Source organism: Carettochelys insculpta, chromosome 9 (genome assembly GCF_033958435.1).
Source record: "Carettochelys insculpta isolate YL-2023 chromosome 9, ASM3395843v1, whole genome shotgun sequence".
Taxonomy (NCBI): Eukaryota; Metazoa; Chordata; order Testudines; family Carettochelyidae; genus Carettochelys; species Carettochelys insculpta.
This window is the reverse complement of record NC_134145.1, coordinates 25123566-25150084: the sequence shown is the minus strand read 5'-3', so window position 1 is coordinate 25150084 and position 26519 is coordinate 25123566. Positions and strand designations below refer to the sequence as shown.

Sequence of the window (26519 nt, the reverse complement as noted above, 5' to 3'; positions counted from 1 at the left end):
TCAGTGGGCTGAACTGTAGCAACTACAGTACTAATCATCATTTAACCTACAGTAATTTTGAAGATTTAGAATAGTCTCCTAAAAAAGTTGCCCTATCAGAACGTTTTTAATATCTGGTCACTCATCTGATCTGATTTTAATGAGCATCTTAATAATGGGCTGGAAAGGATACATTTTATCCTCATGATCTTAAATAGCATATTCCTGTGTAATATTTTTTCCCCCAATAAGCATATACTCTGTGGGACTACGGTCAAACCCTTCAAGGCCACTATAGGTATGACATATATAAAGTTGCATTACATTTCAAGCTTCTAACATGCTCCCTCTCTCTAATCAGACTATGACGACGTCTTGCCTTCTTGAGCTCAATGGGATTGCACAGAGTTTAAGTCATACAGAGTGGGTCAAACTCTGTGCTATTTTAGGAAACTATCATAAATCAACAGCCATCCATACAGCACATTGGCATGAATGGATAACAAAGCATAATCCCTCCTATTGTTTTGGAAATAGGACTGAGTCTGGGACAATGGAAACACTGTGTATTTTGCTTTGATTCTCTGGGGTAGGGGATATAATTTCAGACCAAAGCAAGAAAAACTGAAAGGAGTACAGCATACCAGAAAAGAGAAGAAATAGTGTTTATTAAAAACTAGTTTCCATCAGTGGCAACATAGCATTTAAAATGTCCCAGGAAAAAAAAAAAAGTAAATACTACATTTGTACTCTGTGGCAGAGTTAATATTGTAGAAACCTTGATTTTCAAAATATGACTTCTTTGGGTGCTTCATTTATTAACTTTAATGCTTCATTAGCTAGATTTTATATTTAAATTTCCTTGAAGTTTTCAAAGTAAAAAAATATGACAAGAAAAAGAGCTAAAAGGTGCTCTCCTTTATTAATTACAGTACAGGCTTGATTATCCAGTATCCCTGGGGAATGGGGGTTGCCAGATAATCAAATGTTCTGGTTTGATAAGGTGGAGCCACTGGCCCCACTGCTAATTAAGCAAACTTGCTGGTTATCCAAGTGCCAGATAACATGGTTTTTACTGTACACATATTCTATTGTGTTTATCAAATACTCTAGGCTAGTAGCTCTTAACCTTCTCCAGATGGCAACCATACATTGTAAACAGAAAACAAGCTTTGGGACACCTCCTGCCCCACCTAGAGATGAGGAAAAGGATGTGCTTGTGATCCTCTGAAACTCTTTTAAGACTGTGATCCCCAGTTTTTGAACCCCCGGTCTAGGTACATTAAAGAGACTGTAGAAATAAAGAAGCTTTGGTATCAATACCCACCAAACCCATAACTTCGTAGGTAAAAAAAATCCCACTTACCACTCCTCTTCCTAGGCCACCCAAGTTTTTACTCCCTCACAAAACCAAAAAAGCCTTTAGAAGACCTTCATAGTTCAGGCTCCTTTCTCAGTTAAATGACTACTATTTCTCTCTCCTTTATAATTGTTTGTCCCATTCTTCCCAGCATGAGAGCTTCCGTCCCACTTCCTCCAGGTGACAGTTTTCTCATATCCTGTGTACACGCACCACAATCCCTTGCACCAACCCAGCTTCAACCAACTTCTATTTCTACTCTCTGGCTACAGACCACATCACACTCAAAAAACCAATCTCCCCTTCCCAGCTAATTCCCTGTCGTGTCCCTGCCCTAACTCCAGAATGCCACCTCAGACCTTTCTTCAGAGGTTTTAAGGCCAAAGACCTTAAGGAAGTCCTCAGTTCCAAAGCATCTCAGCAACATTTAACCACTTAGCTGCCTCGTAGGTTTAAGGCAGCTCAGAAGGAAAATGTTTACTTATAGTGCTAAGGCCCTTAAGCAATTATGGATTAACTCTTATGCTACAGCAGTGTAGCATTCATTGTATTTTTAAATTCATGATAAAGACAGATTTTTAAAAAGCTGAATTCAAACTTAATAAATCATGCATAAATGTTTAATGATAGGTCCTCAACTGCAGCTGATTAGCATATTGGGCATGTTCAAATGGAGAAGGGAGAGTCAGATAAGGCAACTTACTACCATCTCTTTGGAAGACTATTGTATCAAATGGATAAATTACATGTATCTTTGTGAAGTGCATACACTCTGTGGCTTACAAAGAGGAGGGTTACCACAATTCTTCCAGGATATTAAAACTATAGGGGATGATTGAGGCAAAATCACTCAGGTTATTACACCTCCAGCGAAGTACCACCTGCTGGTGGTTCATAGTCTCTGAAGAATCCAGTTTGAATCAGATCGAGAGACAAAGAAAAAAAACTTTTGGATAAATAACCTCATCTTAAACTGATGCAGGGCCATTGTTCTGGTTCCTGCTCAAAAGACTGATTCAACCTTGTAACAAGAGAAGGGAAAAAACATTTGTGGGGGTAAGAATTAACACTTAGAAAAGCCTTGAGCTGGAGTTGGGGGCAGGTGAGTTTTGGTAAGATTTTCAGCATGTGTAGGTTATTTTATGCTTTTATAGATTTTCTCTGTAATGCTTCTACCTTAAGAATAAATGTGCTTGTTTGGAAGAGGCTGTAGGGTAACTTGTACCTATAGACCAAATACTGGTCACAGCCCTTCAAAAAAAAAAAAAAAAAAAAAAAAAAAAGCAAAGCACAGGCTTGGCCTTCTAGGCAGACTGGCTTGCTAGGGATATCATGGTGTAGATAAAAGACATGTGCAACTCCCTTTTGACTGGTCTCTGTCCAGGAAATGCGATGGCGGAGAGTAAAACCTTTACAAAGCAAAGAAGGATGACATACTGTAAAACTGTGACAGAGTGCAAAAGAGCTGCAAAAGAAGTCTTATGCACTGTTTTAGCATATGACTAAATCCTCTTGATATTAGGTTCAAGTCAGTTTCCTAGCACAACACAGACCAGGCTGAAAGGGTGTTATTGGACTGTTGGCTAGAAATTACTATCACAGCAAGGTATCAGCTGGATATAAGGGAAACAAGTCACTCCCTCGACAGTGGCACCAGGGAACGAGCTAGCATAAAAATTCTCCAATCAGCACTTCACCTACACTGGGGTGATCCTCTCAGGTAATGCTGGTGTTGTGGCCACTTTTCTACCAATGGCACAGAGTGTGACCTTGAATCCAGGTTTTAGCATTTACTATTTCCAAATTCAAAAATTCCCCAAAGTAATCATCTACAAAAATTTATTGCTAATCTTTCTTTAAAAAAGGACTCTAAAAGACAATTGTTCAGCTTTAGTAAGTACATTTAAGACAGAGATGAGGAATGTATTTTTTCACATTTGAATTCATATTACAGGATGACTGAACTGATTTTACTCAAAAAAGCAAAACTAATCACGTGGATTAAAATGAACACAAATATTGAGCTTTAAAAGGATGTTTGATAAAGTTCTAAACAACTGCAAAGAGGGCATTAGAGTGGAAATGGCATCTTAACTTTAGTTTTGCCATGACAAATGTTACACTACACAGTTTTCAAGTTTCTTTTTTAAGTGAAGTACTGTAAACTGGTAATGTCCAACAAATGCATAACAAACTGTGTCATGTGATTAGTGAAATGATACTCCCTAGAATAGATATTGAATAGTTTTTGCTGAAAGTACATCAGGTTCCATGGTTGTAAAACAATGAGGGAGCTTTACAAATACTGCCTACATTCTGGACAACAATGACAGAGCTGAGGCAGACACTCAGGCGTCAAGGGATATTGCCAGACTCCTAGCTGCAAAAACTTGTCAATGCTTTTGTTACCATTATGTCTAAAATAAACAGAAGTACATGCTTTGTGCCTCTGCGTCAGGTATGCAATGCCACACTATCAAAGGCTGCATGGCTTCAGATAGATTGCCATCCACTCTTAGGCGAATCTGACTAAAATGATATTTTTCGGAGGAGGTTAGGAAGTGCTACTGCACTGGAACAGACTGAAAATTAATCTACGGTTTAGGTAATAAAATACTTGCATGTAGGAAACAAGGGAAAGTAGCAGCAAGTGAAAAGATTAAGGCCAGAATTTTTTACAGCTCTTTAGGCATTACTGCATATAGCATTCCAGAACCTAATTGATTTAGGAGCCCAAGGCTCATTTCCAAAAGGGATTTGGGCATTTAGGGGCCTAAATCCAATTGACAGTCAAGTGCCTAAACTCCTTTTGAAAATCAGACTTAGAAATTGCAGTGTTGAGTGCAACAATGACTAAATGCCTTTAACAATTTGGGCCCCATACCAAAGGAGAAGCATGGGCTCTTAGATCCCAAATAACAATCAGGTCCATGGTATCAGAGTCTCAGGAATGACATCAGAAGGAAACAGAGACAAAGACTTGTAGTTCCACAATTCTCTCACATTATGGAGAACAAGAGACCACGGAATTTGCCTCATTTACAGACATTTCATTTACAAAGAAGCAATGATCAATGGCAACAATCCAAAAATCAAGTTCTTCTGGTCATAAAGGGCCTGGCCTCTCGTGTAATGCTTTAGTTTCATTGACTTATAACAGGAATTGTGAAGTACTCCCTGAGCAGCATGCTTAAACAGTTTGGAGTCTCAGATAGGATGTTACAAGTAACTGCTGAATCCTAGAAATGCTGGAAGAACCATTGCAATTGATGAGTAAAAAAGAAAAAGCTTCCTGTTTCAATGACCATTTTAGGCTAACGATAACATTTCTGGGGCCTCATTCCTTTGGCATGCTATTACTGTTTACAGTCTAGCTAAAAAAACTGCTCTGGTATTTTATGACATCAGGCAAATTCTTTCCTCTATGGGCAAGAAGCTAAGGCCAACTAAGGACTGGACACTGGGACTCCTGCACAGCAGTGGGAATGTCCCATCTTGTTTTGTACAAGCAGACTATCCCTTATAAAAGTTTAGAAAGGGATATATTATTCAGAGGTTCTCTGTCTCTATGCACCATTTAGATGGCAACATCAAGAGACACGGGCAAAAATAAAATGTATTCAGCTATTTATGGGTCAGACATTTTATTAGATGGATTTGGATTTCTTTAAAATGCTTAGTTTGATTTTATAGTCTAAAGTCTATGAAGGGTATGCTCTACACATGATTTCATTTATTTGTTAACATACTCCATAGTTACAGAAACTTATGGAATCAAATGTAAGAAAACCACCACAACGTTCAAATTAGTACATGCCATGGATAAGCACACAAACTTTCTTTGTGTCTTGTGGCATTCAACACAATTATCTGTTCACTTTAAGACCATAGCACAGATCGACACCGAGTAAGTGAAATACTTACCTTCCTCCCCAAACTGATCATAAATCTCTCTCTTTTTGGGATCACTCAGCACTTCATAGGCTTCTGCAACCTCTTTGAATTTTTCTTCTGCATGGGGGGATTTGTTCTTATCTGGATGCCATTTAAGGGCTTGTTTTCTATAAGCCTTTTTTATATCTTCTTCAGAAGCTCCTTTTTCAATTCCCAAAATTGAATAATAATCTTTTCCCATTCTGAGTGTTGCGAGAAGAATTTAGTTTCCCTCTATGTGAAGAAACCAGTGTCTTGTGTCCAAGTGATGTGGTGATGCTGGTGGGGAAAAACAGCACAAATCAGCAAAGCTGTTGGTGCTTTGAGCAGTGGATAGACTGCTTACCCTTATTGGATTCCCTCCTCTGTTACTCATTTATAAATATACACACTGGTAGAGAAACAGCCCTCTCCAGAGCCCTCCCATTTATACGTGTCTCCGCTCTTTCTAGAACAGCAAATGTTACAGAACGTCACTTCCTAGACTGCTCACAGCCAAAACACTCTCAGCACAGCTGTTTCCACTACCATCCAATTAACTGTTCAATTTCCATTCTTCTTCTGAGTGATTGGTAACTCTGTATCTTACTAACAGACCTCTGAACCTTTAGCTCATTGATCTGAATCCAGAGCATATCAGTGGGTACTGAAAACCTAGCTGTCTGACCTTTATAAAACCACCTTTGGAATATGTGCTGCGAATTTCAATTCCTAATGTACAGTCTAATGTACGTAGCTTCTTATGCCAAGTAAGAATGCACAGCTGTTCAAGTGACAAGCCACCAGCATAAACTGGCACCTTTTGTGTCGGGATTAAACAAACATTTCAAAGTCACAATAAATAAAATCTGAAAGTTTTCGGTAGCCTGATTTCACTACATTACAAGATCAGATTAGTCACCCCTCCACTCCCAACTCCTCTAGTCATGATTCCAGATTGACTCAATCTAATGAAGTACTACTTTGTTATGCATACTACCTACCTAACAATGAAGTATAACAACACTATACAGTGACTGGATGTTGTATTGCTTCAAAACATCACCTTCAGAAATCAACCACATTCCTTTCCACTGTACAATATAAGCTGATACAAGTCTAAATATAACTAAACATACATCAGAGACAAAGCCATTTGATTTTTCAGAAGTAAACATTAGGTTGAAGTTGGGATGGAGACAAGCAATCACTTCATATGATGATTTACATGAAACAGACAAGGTCTGGAGCCACAAGGGGCTCTAATGCCTCTTTTGTGGCTCTTTGCAGCATATGGTATTACCCTATGGTATTAATTTAAACCAAAGTTGCTAACCAGTAAGGACACTTTTACTATGCTGTTAGCCAACTGTAACTGATAAAACAATGACACAACTACTGCAGCTCGTGTGGACATTGCTAATTACTAATTTGGCTCTTGAGCCACTGAGGTCTGAATATTACTGACAAAGTTTTAACTTTCAACTCTCTCACACACCCTGCAGAGGGGAGGGTATCAAGTTACAGCCTGCAGACCAGCCTGTTCAAGAGCTAAGCATTAAGTTGTAACCATCAGATCAGATAAGGCTACAGACACACAGTGTCCAATGTGCTATCCGTTCACCACACATGGCAAACTAGACACCACAGTGTGGCGAAGAGGCTTGTTAGAGCTGCACGTGTGGAGCGCCCTCCGCGCTTCTGCACACATGCCCCACCACTCAGTGGGAGCAGCAGGCGCTGGCAGTGGTGGAGGTTGCTCCTCCTGTGGCTCGCTGGGGGCAGCAGCTTCGGTGAGTCACCTGCAGTCTGTGCAGGGGAAGGGGTGCCTGGATGTGGTAGGCAGCATCTTGCTTGGGGGGAAGAGGGGACTGTGGCAATTATTACATTTTGTTTTAGAGACTGCAATATATTAAAGAGCAATCACTATAATTCACAAAAAAATTAATATTGTTGTAGAAGAAAGGAAAGACCAGTTCTAGACAAATAGCCTTCCAGAGATTGTGTTTATTGTTTCCCTTACTGCAGGTTGAAGCTCTCTACTGTAGAACTCTCTCGTTCCGCAACATCCATAACAGCCCGATGATGACTTATCATGGGTGTGGCCAAGTTTCCAATGGTCTCAAAGTTTGTTTACAGCCACCAGTCCTGGCTCTCAGCGTTCTCTGCTGTTATTTAGCTGTCATTTACCCCTAAATATCTTCTAAGAGCCCAGTAAACATTGTCTGTGTTGGTGATGTGCTACACAATATTGACCTCCTGCAGTCCAGCAAATCCTCTCCTCCGGCAGCTGTCAGGTCCTGAGGGTGCCAGACAAGAGAAGCTCAACCTGTATGTTATTTCATTCAGCTCTCTTGGTCCTCAGCTACAAATGTCATTATTGGATTGTTTTACAGTGCAATCCCTGTGGGGACCTTCCACACACCAATGTTTCACTTAGAGATGGTGTTCATCAGGGGTTTAGAGGGCATATGGCAGAACCTGCATCCCTTTCACAGATCTTCTCAGACCTACCAATTCTGTCCAGAAAAGGAAACACTTTCCCCACCCAAGTTTCTGGTTGGGAAATAATTTAGAATGGTTTTTAAGAAAAATCATTTGACAAAACTCCATTTGTTGGTTTAAAAAAAAAAATCAAAATGTCGTCAAAAAAAGTTTTGACCTGCTCTGCTTATGGACCTGGATGTAAGAGGATCTGAGGAAACTGGGAATCAAAACTACCAGGGGACTAAACTTGCATCACTAGAACCTGCAACAATCAACTGAGCAGTCACATTGTTTAGCTCCATCCAGACTGTTGATTGCCAGCATCTGTCATCCTCTTTGCTGTTTGAGAAAGATCTGCCATCAATTTCCCAAGAGACAGAAAACTAATGATGATCCATCACTGTTTCCCCACGAGTCTCACTTGGAGAGGGACGTATAGGCCTGAGAGTGTCTGCCAAGAGCTTGTTTTTATTCGTGCCATGCCTACTTAGTTCCAAGATTATTGAGTGGGTGAGAGTTGCGACATTTCATTGTATTTTGCTTGCAGTATTTATATTGTGCCTTTGATGCACAGAATGCTTTATTTTAAATTAGTAAAAATATACTCTCACCCTCATCATTTCCAGCCAAGTTATCTTTAGAAATAGTCTAGGATTCTCAATTAACAAAAAACCCCAAATCAATGTTAAGCCTAATATATGTGCTTAAACCAATGTTTCTGAAACTATGTTCTGGGAACGCTGGTGTTTGTGAACTCACAGGTGTGCCACGAGTACTCTGGGGAAAAAGAAAAAAAAGAAACACACACACACCACACGGATGGTATATATGTTCCGTTATTGAAATCAGATACAATGTTACTTCTTCATTGCTAGGATGCCTGATGAAAATAAGTGTGTTTTTGTTGTATATGTTGATAGGTTTTGTTTGTTTTTTTTGTTAGGTTGGTTGTGGTTTTTTTTGGTCTGACAACAATTTTTAAGAGAATTTTCATAGGTGTTCCTCAAACAATATTATTGCTTGGTGTACTCAAAAAGTTTAAGAAACACTGTCCTTAACTCAAGAAATTAGTTTGTACTGCTGGGATCTCAAAGAAAGCACTGTGCTGCAAAAGGTAGGCACAAAGGTCAAACTATAAGCTTAAATGCTGAATTTTTGTCAATAGTTCAGAATAGAATTTTCCTATAGCACAAGGTAGAGTTGTTTTTTCTACCCATAGGTTTCCACAGACAGTACACTAGGTAATGTTTGTATTACATCCAGGAATACATTACAATAATTTTGTTAAATTCACAGGGTGATTGTTCTCCATTATTATAATTCCTACCTGGCAAAAAAATTAGTCTAGAAAACATTGAACCACCACCACCAAATGCTAGCAACAAGACCTATGATATTTGGTTTCACTGCACTGGAATGTATAGGGCACATGTTCATAGGATGCAAAAAAAAGTTACTGTTCCATAACTGGAGTTCTTCAAGATGGAATGGACATAAGCAGCCTAAGTCAGATGTGTGTGTGCATGCTTTCCATCTGTCCCAGTGTCAGAACGTTTTTACCCTAGTAGTACCCATAGGGGACTGACTCCTATTTGGTGCTAAGGTGCTCTCCATACTCCTAGTTCCTCCTTGCCAGAAACTCTGACAGTAGGGAAGAGTTGTGGAATACACATGAGCAACACATTTCAAAGAACTCCAGTTATGGAACAAGTAACTGTCTTTTCTTTGAGTACTTGCTCATGTCCATTCCAAGTTAGGTGACTCCCAAGTGGTACCAATGGAGGTTGGTAGACATTCATGGATATGCAGCTTACGGCACAGCTCTGTCGTACCCAGTGCTTTCCCTGGCTTGCTGGGTGATGGCATAGTGAGTGGTGGATGTGTGGACTGAACACGATGGTAGGGCTCTACAAATATCCTGGATTGGAACAGGAGTCAGGAATGTCACCGAGGACATGAGCTGGACCTTGTCTTTTTAGAATACCATGTATGGCAGCTCCAATGGCAGGACTTCAATCTTCAAACACTAGTCTAGCCAATCTCACTACGACAAGGCAACTTTCCAAGATAAATAAGCGAGGGAATAAGAACACAACAGTTTAAGGGCAGTCCCATTAGTCTGGACCAGACGTAGGTCCTACTGAGGGATGGCATCCTTGACAAAAGAGAAGAGCCTTTCAGGAATTGAACTGACATCTTTTGTGAGAACACTGATCTACCGTGAACTGGGAGGGGTATATGTGGAAAGCCAAGATGGCTGCTAGGTGAACCCTAATGGAAGAACGGGAAAGCCAATATTCCACGATGGGATGCAAAGATGAACACATCAGGGAGAAGCTATGTTCAGATGTCCAGAGGGAAAAATCTTGTCCATTTTGCCAGGTAAGACATTCAGGTGAAGGGCTTTCTATTGCCCAGTAGCATCTGTTGCATCTCCTTGGAGCAAGCTTGGTACTCCAGGTTCAACCATGCATCACCTTTGCCATGAGGTGGAGAGCTGCAAGGTTGGGATGCAGAAGATGACCGTGTTTCTGTGATAGACGGTCTGGGAGGTCAGGCTGTGCCCATCTAGGAGCTACTGCAAGATCCTGCAGAGGGCTGAACCAATGCTGGAGCAGCCACAGCAGGACAATCACGATGACTCTGGTCTCGCTTCTATTTTTACAGGACTCTGCTGATGAGCGGGATGGGTGAGGACACATACACTAGGTTCCCTAACCAGGAAAGGAGAAAGGTGTCTGTGAGAGCACTCTTGCAGATACCTCACAGGCAGCAAAACTGATGACTTTTCCTGTTCTGCCTCACGGTGAATAGGTTCACTCGGGGAGCTCCCCACCTCTGGAGGAAGAGCTGAGGCACCAATTGAAAAAAAAAAAAAAATCTTCTGAGGTGATCCACTAGCGCACTTTTGGTGCCTGGCATGAAAGGCCTCCAGGTGAAATCACATGGTGAATGTGGAATTCCTGAGAGGGCTGATGAATGAGCTCCTCCTTGCCTGTTGATATAAAATATCAAGGCCATGTTGTCTGTCAACACTCAAACCACAGGGCTGGACAACTGCAGGAGGAACACTACCCATGCGAGGTCAATTGCCCTGAGCTCTTTGATGTTTATGTGCAGCGCCAACTCCTCTGGAGACTATGTACCTTGTGCCCACATCACACTGAGGTGTACTCTCAAGCTAAGGCCTGAGACGGCCAATATCAGTGACACTACAAGCATGGGCTGTCAAACAGAAGTCTGTCTAGGACTGTTCTATGGCCAGTCTACCACTGCATTGCATTAAGTACTGTGGGATGGGGTCAGCCTTGTCCAGGTGATCACCGATTGGGCATAGACCATAGCCAGCCATTGCTGGAGTGGTCACATCCAGTGCCTTGCCTGGTGGATGACAGATACTCACAAGGTGACCAAGCAGTTGCAGGCAGAGCCTGGCCAACATGGGAGGAAATGCACAGACTCCAACAATGAGCTGTCTTAGTGTCCGGAATCTGTCACACAACAGAAATGCCCTTGCTCTTGTGAAGTTGAGGACTGCCCTGATAGTCCCAGTGCAAAGCATAGAGTGCAACTATGATTTTTCTTCGTTCATCAACAGGCCTAGTCTCCTGCCCATGGACAGCAGTGTCACAATGGCATCCTTCATGAAGTGAAGTGATGCTTGATTAGCCAGTCCTTGGGGTACAGATAAATGAGGATACTTTGACATCTGAAGTAGGCTGCTGCCACTCAGTGTTCTCGCAAGGCCAAAGGGTAGCACTAAAAACTCATATAATATCAATCCCACTTTGAAATGGAGGAAGTACCCATGTCCTTGAAAGATCATTACGTGGAAGTATGCATCCTTCATGCTGAAGGTGGGATAATAGTCTCCTCAATCCAGGGAGGGAATTGTGACAGGGTGTGGTCACAGAAGACCCGCTGGGATGTTCCCTGATTTGCTGATCAGGCCACCAAAAATATAAACAAGAAAAAAAATTAAAGCATTTGAAATTGAAATGTAAAATATCAAGTAATGCCCTTGTTTTAATAGGCTACCTTGTTGCCTGTCCTTTTAGTTGGTTGGAAGAATCTCCCACCCCTCCTCCCCCAGTCACTCTTTTAGAAGATTACTTTTCTTCTAAAAAGGCAGTTATCAGTTGAAATGGGCTGGAGCTGTTAAAGTCTGTTTTGTTTTGTCTTCTAGGAAACTGGAACATACTCAAAAGGAGAAAAGAACAGCAAAGGGAGAAAATGCATTTATCTTACTTGCTACCACACTGCCAAAGAAACACAAGGATAGCACCAGTCGGCCACTTGCAGACCTGGCAAACTTGTATCAGCATCCTACCTAGACAGTTTGACATTACTTTCTGCTGCCGGTTTGGTCACACAGTAACACTGTGAAATAGAGCCTTAGCCAGCTAAGCCAGACTTTCAATAGACAGAAGGCAAAAGGAGAGAGTGAAGAGACGAAATAGGCATACAAAGGGGAAAGACAGATTCTCACATTCCAGATGGTATTCAAGATTTAGCTGAAGTTGGTGGAAATGGAAATATTGTGTGGGTTCCTCTCTCTCCAAGGATCAGGAAGATGAAAGTCCAGTTGAACTGTGGTACATACTGGAGGCCCATGAGACTGAGTGTGGCAGCCACAATGGTAAAACTTGCCCCTTTTGTGTCACTTGCTTCCCTCCCACAGCCAGTAGTTAAATTCTTTTTTTCCCCCCCTCACTAGAAGTCTTTTAAGAACCCCAAAACAGTAACAGGCAAAACACCCTATTCCCCTTATTCTTTTGTTCATCAGCTAGGCCTAATATTTGACACACCAATTTTAATCCATTAGTTTCTGGTTCCATACTTCTTATTTACTAAGTGTGATCTCATGATATTCCTTAAGTTATAGCAATAGGCCTTTATATTTTGATTAATTCAGTTTGCCTCCCATTTGCACCTCTTTCCACGAACAAACATTTGTTATTACAAATTATTGTGACATCTTATTGATTTTCACTTAGAATCATTCTTGGGGTAAACATTTATAGCCCCAATTATGAGGGCTAAGGGCAAGGTTTCTGTTGTATTTGGAGGGGGGTCAGGGTTGCTGGAAAATAGTGCAGGTGGCTACTCAAAAAATAAACTGCTACATTGTCTAAATAGCGAAAACAGAAGCAGAAATCAACAGCTTGAAAAGTATAACTAATTGTAATAAAATTCACATTGAAAGAGACTTCATTCATGGTGATGCCATTAATTTGCAACCTCATTTCTTTGCTGAAAGACAAAAACAGAAGAAAAAAATATTGTCCGTACTGGAATTCATAAAGAACTTTATAGAGACAAAATATTGTGAACAAAAGCTTAAAATGTTATACCATTACATCTAACACTATTTCAAATGCTTTCTCCATTAGCAAGTGTTACAAATTGGATTGTTTCATGTACATATTAGACACCACTGATGACCTGAGACTAAAAGGCATACTTAGAAATGTAACAATGCAGCGAGATACAAAATGTAGTAGTGATTTTGTCTTAAAAGGATATTGCTCATCTATTTTAAGTAACTTACTTAGGTAGTGTATGTTACCATGGTAGGCATTATATTTTTCTAACATACTTCCCTTTGTCCACGAAAGCTTATGCTCCAAAATATGTTAGACTATAAGGTGTCACAGAACTTCTTGTTGTTTTTGAAGATACAGACTAATTTGGCTACCTCTCTGATACTCTTCAAATGGATGTTAGTCTCAGTTTGTGGGCAACAAAGACTCACCTTGTCAGACATGTTAATCTAAAGTGCCACAGGACATCTTGTTATCCATTTGAAGAGCCCTTGCTGTGCTTTTCTTTCTTAATGGGAACACAATAAAAACAATGTGAGGCTGGCAGACCAGGTGCCAGGCTGTATCTAATCCCCTACATCTGCAATGAACACACACACACACACACACACACACACCTAGAACCAGACTGGCTCACCCACGTGAAAGTATTGTTAAAATAGGTACCTCAGTTAAAAACACGTTCAAACTTTATGAAATGTGCGTGAGCTGCTGCATGCACTGCCCCTTATAATCCCTGTATCCCACATTATAGGGCAACATTTAAGTGTTTTCTCTATAACTGTCAATCACTAGACCCTGCACAGATATAAATTTATACCCCCAGATGCAAATAATTATTTGCAAAATTGCGCAGGCTCTCCCAGGAACCACAGCAACAAAGGAGCCACCGCTGCCAGAACCCAGCATCTTGTACGAGCAACAGCTCTGGTACAGCTGTACTGGCCCCACCCCTGCCCACTGGGTTGGATACCAGGCTCACCAGCACACCATGACCAGAAAATGCAGACAGATGCAGAGAAGGGTTGGGAGAAGGGCTGGGGCTGGTACAGCTCTGCTAGAGGAGCTGCTGGAAGAGGGTGCTGGCTCCTGGGAGTGGTGACCCCACATTTCTGCTCCTTCGGTTGCTGTAGTTGCTGGGAGAGCCCTGTGGTTACACAGATGCAGATACCCACAGATTTAAATCAGAATCTGCGGATGTAAATTCATATCTGCACAGGCCTCTATCAATCACCAGACACACATGTGCAATATTAGTTTCCAGCAGGTGGTATTATTTCTAGCTCAACAGAAGGCCCTTCAACACCAGATGGAACATCAGAAAACAGTTTTGTGAATTGCTTCTCTTGCCCTCTCCTGCCATTCCCCTCCCACACCTCCAAGAGAAAATGTACAATTAAATTATTCTCTTCAGATGAATTCAGAACTCAAAGCTGAAGTATAAAAAAAATCCCCAAACAAGGAGGAACTACTATTTTTTTTTTTAAACACTATTTAGACTTCGGGGGAAAAGGCTGACTAAGCACAAGCAAAACATCTCCCATGTTTGCGGTGGGTTAGCCCTAGAGGACACTTCTATTATGTTTTGAAAGCTAAGACCAGTACCTGTCTCTGTGTGTGTGTGTGTGTGTGTGTGTGTGTGTGTGTGTGTGTGTGTGTGTGTGTGTGTGTGTGTGTGTGTGTGTGTGTGTGTGTACACACAAACTTTAAAACTTATAAGCTGCGTCTACACGTGCACGCTACTTCGAAGTAGCGGCGCCAACTTTGAAATAGCGTCCGTCACGGCTACACATGTTGGGCGCTATTTCAAAGTTAACTTCGACGTTAGGCGGCGAGACGTCGAAGTCGCTAACCCCAGGAGGGGATGGGAATAGCGCCCTACTTCGACGTTCAACGTCAAAGTAGGGAACGTGTAGATGATCCGCGTCCCGCAACATTGAAATAGCGGGGTCCTCCATGGCGGCCATCAGCTGAGGGGTTGAGACACGCTCTCTCTCCAGCCCCTGCGGGGCTCTATGGTCACCGTGTGCAGCAGCCCTTAGCCCAGGGCTTCTGGCTGCTGCAGCTGGGGATCCATGCTGCATGCACAGGTCTGCAACTAGTTGTCGGCTCTGTGTATCTTGTGCTGTTTAGTGCAAGTGTGTCTGGGAGGGGCCCTTTAAGGGAGCGGCTTGCTGTTGAGTCCACCCTGTGACCCTGTCTGCAGCTGTTCCTGGCACCCTTATTTCGATGTGTGCTACTTTGGCGTGTAGATGTTCCCTCACAGTGCCTATTTCGATGTGGTGCTGCCCAACGTCGACGTTCAACGTCGACGTTGCCAGCCCTGGAGGACGTGTAGACACTATTCATCAAAATAGCTTATTTCGATGTAGCGTGCACATGTAGACATAGCCATAAATAGCATCCCTTTCCCCAGTTAAGGAATCTTGAAATAGTTTATTCTGCGACTGGCTACAAGGGTTGTCTTCAGTGCAAAATGTAATGTACAATTGTCCTGTGTTACATGACTGATCCATTGGGACAGAGTAATTTGAACATTGCCCCACACTAAAAATACAATCAATACCTGTGTTCCTGGTGAGGACAAAAATCACTGACAAAAGAAAACAAGTACACATGTGCACACATAACTGAGTTAACAACTGTGGTGGCTGTATGCCAGTGTAAGTTAGATACAATTCAGTAGACATGGACTTAGTTTCCCTGAGCACTTGTTACTGTTATGCACAGAAGGTTAGTGTACCTACTTACATGAGTATAGTTAAAAGGTGGGCAAAACATGGCCTGAAGGCTGGAGCTAGCCTGCCAAACATCAGGATCTGGCCCACCAAACATCGGGATCTGGCCCACCAGTGTCCTACAGGCCAGGGGAGTCTTCAGGCAAGCTCCCAGCCTGCCATGTCCCCACATGCCACTCAGAGTTCAGAGTGTGTGTGTCACTGGGCAGTGCATTCCTTGAGGGGGTGTCTCATTCCCAGCACGATCCTTGCAGCTCCCATTGGCTGGAAATCAGCCAATGAAATTAAACCATGCTTGCAGATGTGTGTAGTGCATGGAGACACCTCCCAGCAGAGGTGCACTACACAGACACGCATGGTGGCCTCGAGTGATGTGTGGGGCTATGGGAGGCAGGGATCCTGCCTGAAGGTCTTACTCTGGACCGTGACAAGTTTGAGAAAACTGAGACACTCGCCTCAGGCACCACAGATCAGGGGGCACAGCTGGCTGGCTGGGCAATTCCATCCTAGCTGCATGTGGCTCTTTAAGAGCCATTTGCAGCAGCTTATGCTTCTGACAGTGGCTGCTGCAGGGACAAAGGAGGCTGCAGCTCTAGCTCAGCAGGGCAGGGTAGCCCGTGGGGGTACCGGGGGGCAGTGCTGCCAGATGAGTGGGGCTTGGGAGAGAAGCTGGGTTTCGGGATGTCAAGGGGGCTGCCTGGTGAGTGGGGCTTGGGGGAGGAGGTGCATTTGTGGGGGTGCTGGTGCGGGGGCTACCGGATAAGTAGGACCTGGGGGAGAAGATCAGTTTGGGAGGGTGTCAGGGGCTGCTGGGTGAGTGGAGCTCTGGGGAGAAGCTGGGTTTGGGGCACTGGGGTAGACCGAGGGGAGGAGCAGGTTGGGGTCAGTTTGCCCCTTGCCACTCTCTCCTCTTTATCCCCACTATCTGTTGCCCTGGCTACTTCTCCACACCCTGATCCATGAGGGTGCAGCCTGCTCAGCCAGCCCTCCTGGCTGCAGCCCAGGTGTCCGGGTGCCAGTCTGTGCACCAGTGTCACCTCAGCTGCCTCCTACTGGGTGTGGCTGACACATTTTCCTGTGATTCACTTTACCTCCCTGCCTATTTCCTTATGTGTACAACAGATCAGCTGGGACTCCTGCCCAGGAAGGAACCACACTGGCACAGTCGGAGTCAAATAACTGTGTATTTACTAGCAACAAAGGGTCCTGTGGCACCTTATAGACTAACAGAAAAGTTTTGAGCATGAGCTTTCATGAGCACAGACTCACTTCATCAGATGCTGGTCACAAGATGTTTATTTACTGTGTCTCACATGTAAGGCCTAGTCACATATATACACCACTGCTCTGTAAATAGTACAACAGCCACCCAGAGACACTACCCAATTTTTACACTCCAGTGCCCAATACTTATTCCCTGGGATATTGCAAGTGGTTTGATAAGAACTAGAAAGAGAGAAAGCCCTAGGTTGTCATACTTATACTCTTCCTCTCTCACATGGAAGGTAGAGCAATGGCCTTGTAAACCCAGGGTTATGAATTCAGTCCTTGAGGGGGCTTTGAAATGTTCTGGGACACGTTACATTAAAAATAGTCAGGGATGGTGATCGGTCCTGCTGTGAGCACAGAGAACTGGACTTGATGGCCTTTCGAGGTCCCTTCCAGTTCTGAGATATACATATCTCCTTGATAGGGTTTTCTTTGGGAGCGAGGGAGGATGTGGCAACATCTGGATGGCTGAACTACCAGCACATCCTCTCTCAAAAAAGGAGAGACTGACAAAAGTAAAGTTTGGTGTTATTTAAGGGCTGCCTCATATTTACATGCACTGCAGCTCCTGAACTATTGATTTTGTAACTGAATTTGAGAAAATGGCTCTTCTTGCTATTTCAGCTGCAGACCCCTGCTCTAGGCTCTGGGGTAGGTAATGCCCCCTCACTAGAGTAAACATGCAGATAACATTTACACTCCTCCCCAGGGTGCTCTCTTGGAACAGAGCTCAATCCCTTCCTTGCCTGAATTCCTCACACAAATTATCTGTCCCAGTAACTACTCATGGCAGAGTCATTCTGCTAGGCAGCATGTCTCCCCACCTGGATAATGCACTTTCTCTGCAACTGTAAACTGTGCCAGCCAGCTCACTTGGTGCTTAGCGTGAAGCCTGCTCTACCCATTTCTCCTGAGCAGGCAAGGTGCTCTCCTCAGTTGCATCTGCCTTGGCATGTTCTGCACCTACTCTTTAAACTCCAGAGAGATTTTACACATCTGTTGTCTTCAGGTCCTGGGCAGGCATGAGGCCCTCATAACTATAATAAATAATAATTTATAACAAAAACTTGTTTATCTATCATTTATTTTTTCCCCTTTTCTACAAAATAACTACTATGAATTTATAAACAAGAGGGTGCAATGTTATATTCTTGCCTCAGGTGCAAAATTAACTAGTTATGGCACTGGTTTTACTGGGCTCCTGACTGGGACTCACCTACAGCAAGCACCTTCTACTCAGAGCCTGCACCTGGCACCACCCGCCCCCCCAAACAACAACTCCTTACCCCAGGTCACAACCCAAACCCTCTGCACAGTCTATGGTCACAACTTCTGCCCCAGACCTGGCACCTCTATCTCCTACCCAGGGCTCCCTCCTACAACTAACGTCCATCCCAGACCTTGCACCCCACTCTATTGATATCATGGAAAAGTGCAGCCCTTGACCACCTACCAGACACTTTGAGTGGGCCTCCAATAAAAAATATAGCCCACCCCTGCCATAGCTCCTTTTCTCATCTCACGCTCCTGAGCAGTGTAGTTATTGTAACCTAATGGCTATGTCTACACGAGCCCCAAACTTCGAAATGGCCACACAAATGGCCATTTCGAAGTTTACTAATGAAGTGCTGAAATGCATATTCAGCACTTCATTAGCATGCGGGCGGCCGTGGCACTTCGAAATTGACGCGCCTCGCCGCCGCACGGCTCGCCCCAACGGGGCTCCTTTTCAAAAGGACCCCGCCTACTTTGAAATCCCCTTATTCCCATCAGCTCCTGGGAAGTATGAAAAGGAGCCCCATTGGGACGAGCTGTGCAGCGGCGAGGCGCGTCAATTTCGAAGTGTCGCGGCCGCCCACATACTAATGAAGCGCTGAATATGCATTTCAGCGCTTCATTAGTAAACTTCGAAATGGCCATTTGCATGGCTATTTCGAAGTTTGGGGATCATGTAGACACGGCCAATCCCTTGTATAGGCAATTCTTCCACTGAGCTAGATTCTGCCTCCCAGGGAGGCAGACTACCTAAACTGATAGGATCCTGTGAGTGCAGATAAAACGTTACTTCCTTGTAGACATTAAGTACAGATGTACCAGATGTATAACTGTAGTACCCAGCAACACTGAGACCTCATACTAGGGTTAGTGAAGTCTCTGTTCTACTGCCTTGGCTGACAGCCAGCCAGCCTTTAGCTCATGCGGTACAGCACAGTGCTTTAGCCCCTATGATCACATGTTCAGTCCCTGGTGCTAGCAACCTGGGTCTGTCAGTGTTACATAAGGGAGTGAGCGCTGGCAGGATGTCACATAACCATGCTGCCTGGGAAAAAACCTGCATAAAAATGTCATTGAAATCCACCAGTGGAGACTCTGAAGAATTAAAAAAAGACCCAGGTTCCAGGACATTAACATCTGATACTCAAAGAAGGACCTCAGCTGGAAGAAAAGGGGAGGAGAGTCTGTCCATATGCGACAAACAACATTTAAGCTCTCTTGAAACTTCGGAAAAGAGGACATAGGGAGAGGAGGAGCTTGGAAACTGGGAAGGTAAAGTCCTGGCTACCACTAACAGAGACCCTATCCTGCATCTGCCTCTTTCTTGTAAAGCTCACTTTCGGATTGTGTGTGTCAGGTAGGTAACAAAATTGTTTATACTGCTTTGAAAAGGCTGTCTGGTATGGCTGCAGCTACTCACTAAGAGCACTGCACCCCCAAAGGGTGGGAAAATACTTTGGCAGGCATCTGGCTCTACTGGATTCACTGCAGGGTGTGGAAAGCATGGATCAGCGTTCATGTCACACTCACAATCAGTTTTCAGCCCAGGACAGGAAACTAATGATCTAAACAGCAAACCAACTTTGTGGTCATGAGCCCCCTGATGCACGCTGTGTACACCCCAAGATAACGAGCGCAGGAGGCCATAGAGAGACAAGAACTGCTGACGCCTGAAAGCTCAGTTTTGGAGTTGTGAAGGCTATGAGTCACCCCCAGGGCTGTCCCCATGGAGGTGTGGGGCCTGGGACAACCCCCCCCCCCCACAGGCCTTGCACCTGCCCCACTCTCTTATACTCTTATATCCCTCCCCCGAGCAACACAGGCTGGAGGATTATGGGGTTGGGCACAACAGCATTAGCAGGGTTCACCCCTTGACCACCTCCCACACTTACCACGCAGCCTTGCGCCACCTTTCCAGCCCACTGCACCTTCATCCTCCTCCAAAAGGGAAGTGGAATGCCCTGAGGCAGACAGCTCCACCTCCTACTAGCCATGTGGTAGTGCTGGGGGAGTGGGGGCAACCCCAGCTGCCATTGCTGCACCAAGCCCCTTAATCCACAGGTCCTTTGCATCCATAGAACATCTGGGGCAGCCATGGCAGGGCACCTAAAGCACAGGGCCTAGCATAGTCACCCTTATTCATCTTATGAATGGGTTGGCTCTGATCACACCTGCAAAATAGCAGAGATCTAGCACACTAAAGATGTACGTCCATCAAACAGGTTGAACTGCTCTCATCCAGTACCTTTGGGACCCAACAGATGCCCGATGATGGGAGGTCAATGTTTTCTAGCACATTACCAACCCTTGCACTGCCTACTGGGCTCTTAGAAGACATTTATGGGTAAATTACAGCTAAAAATCACTGAACACTAGCAGCCAGGACTGGTGGCTGGAAACAAACTTTATGGGAACACGGGAAACTTGGCCACTTGGTAAGTGGTCATCTGGCTAACTGAAATCATGCCACATTATAGAGTTTGCTGGACAAGAGCAGTCCTGATTAGAGACGTTTAACATGTAGTTAAAGGTTGAGGCATAGACCAGATATTTGGACTGCATGATACTTTGTCTCCTGATCTTTCAAAGAGTCCTGTAATAAGTGTGATAAGGTGGATGTTTCTCAGACTTTTTAACCCTCCTTTATTGAGAGGGAAACCAATAACTCAGTCTCAGAAAAGACATCATTAATTTGACTCATCTCAAGGCCAAAGATGGACTTTGCAGGTGAGGATTTGGAAAGGCAGCTTTGGGAAACTTGCATGATTGCTGCTCATGCTATACTGGTCCTGTGCACAACAGAAAGAACTTCACTTCCAATGACTCTTAATCCGACAGCCTTCAAAAATACTAAATTCAAACAACTTTAAAAAAAACATTATGAACTTGAGAAATGTTATTGACAAATAGGATGTGAAACATCTGTGAAATTATGGCACAATTCCATAGACTCAGCATACAGATTACAGTTTTCTTATTCAAAACACTATACTCGCAAATTCAGTTTCTTCAAAAAAAAAAAAAAAAAAAAAAAAAAAAAAGGCAAACAAGTAGTCCTGTAGCACCTTGAGTACTAAAAAAAATTATTTATTCGGTAATGAGCCAAGTCGTCAGATTTAGAGCAGATAATAAGAATCCAGAGTTTATATAGCAGGGTGAGTGGGAGGAAAGAAGGAAGGAAAAAAACAATAAGGGGGGGAGGGGAGAGAGTCACCTGTCCTCTATAGGAGCAGTGCAAGAAGTAAATTAAAATCTGATGAAGTGGGTCTCACCCACAAAAGCTCATTATCTAATAAATAAATGTGTTAGTCTTTAATGTGCTACAGGACTGCTTGTTTTTTGTGAAGCTACACTTACCCCTGAGATGGTTTCTTTTTGAAGTGGCATTTGTGCTGTTCTAATTAAAAGCCTGGAAATGCCTAGAAGGGAGGCAGGGAGGAAAGGACACAGCACAATGTGTTGACGATCATAGTTACGGTGCCAGGTGGAGTGGGGGAAGATACTTACACATTCTCCACCTACATTCCTTTTAGCGCTAAGTCAGTGCTTTCTGCATGTGCTCTCAGAATTAAACTCAGCAAAATTTCAGAACAACTACATTTACTTTTCAGTTTTCTCTGGTAAGGAAAAGGATATTTTTCAGAGTTAAACCCCAACTGAACCTGCTTGTGATGACAGTTTCAGCACTATTTTAATTTATTTTTACTATTTCATTGGACGAAGTGAATGCTATTAATACTTTACCAAATAAGGAACAACATAAATTTCTGCTGTGGACACGTGATCACTTTGTTACGTAAGCAACAGGAGGTGTTTCCACGTATCCATACTAGATATTTTTCCAGAGTGCCATTGTCCAAATCCCACGCACATGCTGTGCTATGACTCATTCAAATAGTTTTGTGTTTACCGTGTTCAGCAAATGACCAATTCCTATTTATTGTAAGACATAATAGCAACTAAGTTACACTAACAAACCAAATACATGTCAGAATTTAATCCGATTGTTTCATGTTAAATCAGATCGACTTAAACTAGGGGGTCCATCCTCCCTTTGAATCATACTAATGAAGTTTACGTGTTCACTAAAACCCACAACACACAAAACCAAACCCATAGCTCTAGGTAATTATCATCCTTGTTGCATTACAGCAAAGTCCACTTTAAAAGACTGAGGTAGGCAATTACTGTTCTCTTTTTGAATGTTCTGACTGCATTCCAGGGATTGAAGATGCATCTGACGAAGCAGGCATTTGCCCATGAAAGCTTATGCCCAAAATATCTGTAAGTCTATAAGGTGTCACAGGGCTTCTTGTTGTTTTTGAAGATACAGACTAACATGGCTACCTCTCTGATATTTATTACTTTCAACAACTTACAGGATGGAGTCTCCCATCCTGTGATTCACTGATTCCAAAAGGGGTTTGGTGTCATGGTGGATAATTAGCAAACTATGAACTCTCAATTATGACACTTCAGCCAAGGGGAAGTATGCAATCCTCAGATACATAAACAGGAGCTCAAGTTTGAGTACAGAAGTTAGGTCTCTCTTTTTGGCACTAGTGTGACCACTGAGGGAAAACTGTATTCAATCCTGGTGTCCACAATTCAAGAAAAATGTTAATAAATCAGGATGATTCAAAGAAGAGCCACAAGAAAGATTAAAATTCCAGGAAAAAAAAAATCATTCCTTACGGTTAACAAACAGCCCTGTAGCATTTTAATGAATACATTTGTTAGTCATTAAATACTACGCAGCCACTTGTTATTTGTGAAGCTACAGACTCATACGGCTGCCCTTCTGAATCCTTTCAGTGACAGACTCAAGGAGTCCAATACATTTAGCTTTAAAAAACAAAATGTTAAATGGCGATTTGATTAGTTTATGTTCTCTGTAGAAGAGGAGAAATGTGATAATGAACACCTCAGTCTAACAGACAAAAGGTATAACAGTCCGATCATTGAAAACTGAAGTGGACAGACTGGAAATAAAGTATAACATTCAGTGAGGGTAATTAGCCTTTGAAACAATTTACAAGTATCACTCATTGCCTACACAGCTTGCAAACAAACAATGTGACAGTACTGCTGAGTACTGTAGATGTAAATACTGTCACTCAACACTGGTCCTGCAATGCCTGCCACCATCCTCCCCTCATCATCATTGTGCTAACACTAGTACTCATGTTAGCTGGGCTTCAAACATTTACTCATTCCATTACACTCCTTTCCTCCACAGCCTTTTAGGCCTTCACCCTGAGATTTAAAGAAAAAACTACTCACACTACTTAAGGAGAACTACACTGAGTTGCAAATTATGGACAATCATCCTTTTCAGGTGTGTGTGTGTGTAACTATTTAAAATCCCACCCTCCAAAAGTTACTACACCACTCTTGTTTTTGCTAGACATTCTTACTCCTTTTGCTTTTTCCTCTTCTTATATTGTGCTTATATTCTCTAATTTACTTCACCAGTTTCTCCTACTCACTCTGAGCGATTCTAGACTACTCCACATTCAGGACCACCATCTGAGCTGTGCGAGTTCTGATTTCACCTGCCTGAAACAAGGAGTCTTCAAAAACCAGGCCATCTATGGCAAGACAAGGCTCCTGTACACCATGCAGTGGTTATTCCAATGCTACTGTATGCATGTGAAGCCTGGACAACACACAAGCACCATTTGAAGGCATTTGAACAATATCATTGCACTGCCTCTCCTAAATATCTCTTGGAGAATAGGTGCATGAATACTAGGGTCTTGGAACAGTTAAACATGACCAGCATTGAAGCCATTATTATTCACCAACAACTTTGGTCACCTGTGTAGGGTATCTGATCAGCACCTCCCAAAATAGATTGTTTTCTGAGCTGAAGCAAGAATGACGGAGAAGTGTTGGGGGGCCAGAGGAAGCGGTTTAAGGACATGCAGAAGGTACACTTGAAAAAAAATGTAGTATCGGTGTCAGCACTTAGGAGAACCTTGCCCAGGACCCTCCCTAGCAGAGAGCAGTAATTCATGAAAATGTGGTGCAATTTGAGAGATTCCACTGCAGTGCAGACAAGGAGAGGCAGAGAAGAAGAAAAGAGCAGCAAAAAGTGCCCTGTGCCCTGCCAACGGCTATCAACACCTGCCCCTTCTGTGATAAGTCCTGCAGCTCCAGAATTGGGCTGATCAGCCATAAACAGACTTACACATAAGAGGGTGACATGAAGACTGCTACTCATTACTGAGTGACCACCAAGACATTTGTTGGGGGGAGGGATATCTCAGTGGTTTGAGCATTGGCCTGCTAAACCGAGGGTTGTGAGCTCAATCCTTGAAGAGGCCATTTCGGGACTGGGGCAAATAGATGCCAGGGATGGTGCTTGGCCCTACCAAGAGGGCAGGGGCCTGGACTAGATGACCTCTCAAGGTCCCTTCCAGTTCTAGGAGATGGGTATCTCCAATTACATATACACACATAGGACACATTTATAAACCTTCATGGCTTGTCTCAACACAGTAAATAGCTCTAGCACAAAAAAGTGCTGAGAAACATCTTATCCATGACCTACAATACACATTAATGTAATTACTGAGTACTTAATCAATTACTACCGTAGGACTGCTATCCTAAGAGGGCTTTGCTTTCTGCTCTGGGCTTTGAGACCTCCATAGACATTTGGCCCAGCACCCCTACAAGGGGCTGGTCAGGCCAAATTTGTTTGAGAGGCATTGCAACTTGACACATGAGGGTCACTGCATCACAGGCATGGGGAACTGTTTTGGGGTCACAGACTAATGATCCCTGGGAGGGGAGGGGGGAATTGTGTGGGCCTCAACTAATGAAAAGCAAAAAACAAAACAAAAAAAACCAAACACCAAAATCCCACCTCACTTGTGATCCCTGACTGAAAAACAGGAAGGGAAAGAGCCCCACATTCCTCTTGCACACCAACCATAAGAACCTATGGGAGCCAGGACCAGTAGATATTTTGGGCCCACTAGGTTCTGGAGTGGGGCCAAAATGAGAAGTTAAGTATGGGAGGAGGCTACCAGGATTTGGGATTGGGATGTGGGGCCTGGGTGGGAGGGACTATGCAGGAGCAGGCTGAGGGGGGCAGGATCTGTACACAGCTCCCCAGGGACACACATGGGTTCATGTCCCCCACCACTCTCAGGCATTGGCCCGTGCTCCAGACAGTGCTTCCCTGAACTATTGTTTCCCCAGCTGTGGGCAGGGTGAGCAGCAGTTGTGGAGCTGCCTCACCTGTACCCTCCCTCACCACAGGCAGATCCTTTGGGCCAGATCTGGCTTCAGCTTGCCTGACTCTGGCCTCCAAGGCTCCAGGCAAGGTAGATGCTTGGGAGGGCAAAGGCAGGGACAGAATCCAAGCAACAGAGGCTCCAGGCAAACCACAGGCCAAAGGTTTCCCACCCCCTGCTGTACAGTTACACAAGTATGGCCCAGCTAGCTCCCCTACCCTGACAGCAAAGCAGCTGGGATGAACTGTAGCAGTGCTGCAGCACAGCCAACCCTGCTATGAGCACTGAGACTTGGATTATGGGAGCTGAGCACAGCCAGTTCCACAGGACCAGAGCAGCTGGAGCTACAGGGTGAGTAAGAGGCAGGCTCTGCAATTCCCTCCCTCATTTCCCCAACCTCCAAGCAGTCCTAACACATGCTGGCAACTCCATTTTGGACCAATGGGTTGGCAAACATGCATCCACCTGTCCCCCTCCGTATTAGGGGGCTAGTTGGGAGCTTCAAAAATTTACTAGCCAGAGATATGAAAGAGGAGGACTCTGCTGTACAGTGTCCTAATGACAAGCCATTCTTACCTTAGCAACTGTGGGAAAAGCGAGAGTTTGATGGTGTTCATTTCAGGATGCTTCATCTGGACCTTGTCTTGACAGAGCCTTACATAACATCTCTAGCTAGTATGAAACATTTAAAGGTAAAGCCTTCCTTTTTCAGTTGCTGTAAGAGTGGCAATATGCTCCTGCTCTCCATCTTCCTTGTTTCTCCCCACCTGGGCAGCCTCCTGGCTGTGGGGAGAAGCGAGTGGCCCTACACTTCCCCCATTGTGCACGTTTCTTACATTCATATGTTAAATACTTCTCTACCTCTTCCCCAACTTCATCAGTTCCAATTCCTGCCCTAGCTGCTGTTCTCAAACAGAGTACAAAGAAA

At 43.6% G+C, this 26519-nt stretch overlaps 1 protein-coding gene across 2 annotated transcripts in view; it reads right to left on the bottom strand.

The window, feature by feature from the left end:
- DNAJB4 (DnaJ heat shock protein family (Hsp40) member B4) overlaps window positions 1-26519 on the bottom strand; it is a 39826-nt gene that overhangs the window by 5454 nt on the left and 7853 nt on the right. For both annotated transcript variants that reach the window (XM_075002739.1, XM_075002738.1), the window contains exon 2: window positions 5264-5551. In XM_075002739.1, the coding sequence (XP_074858840.1) occupies window positions 5264-5474 (211 nt within the window). In that variant the 5' untranslated portion in view covers window positions 5475-5551. The remainder of the gene's footprint in view (window positions 1-5263; window positions 5552-26519) is intronic.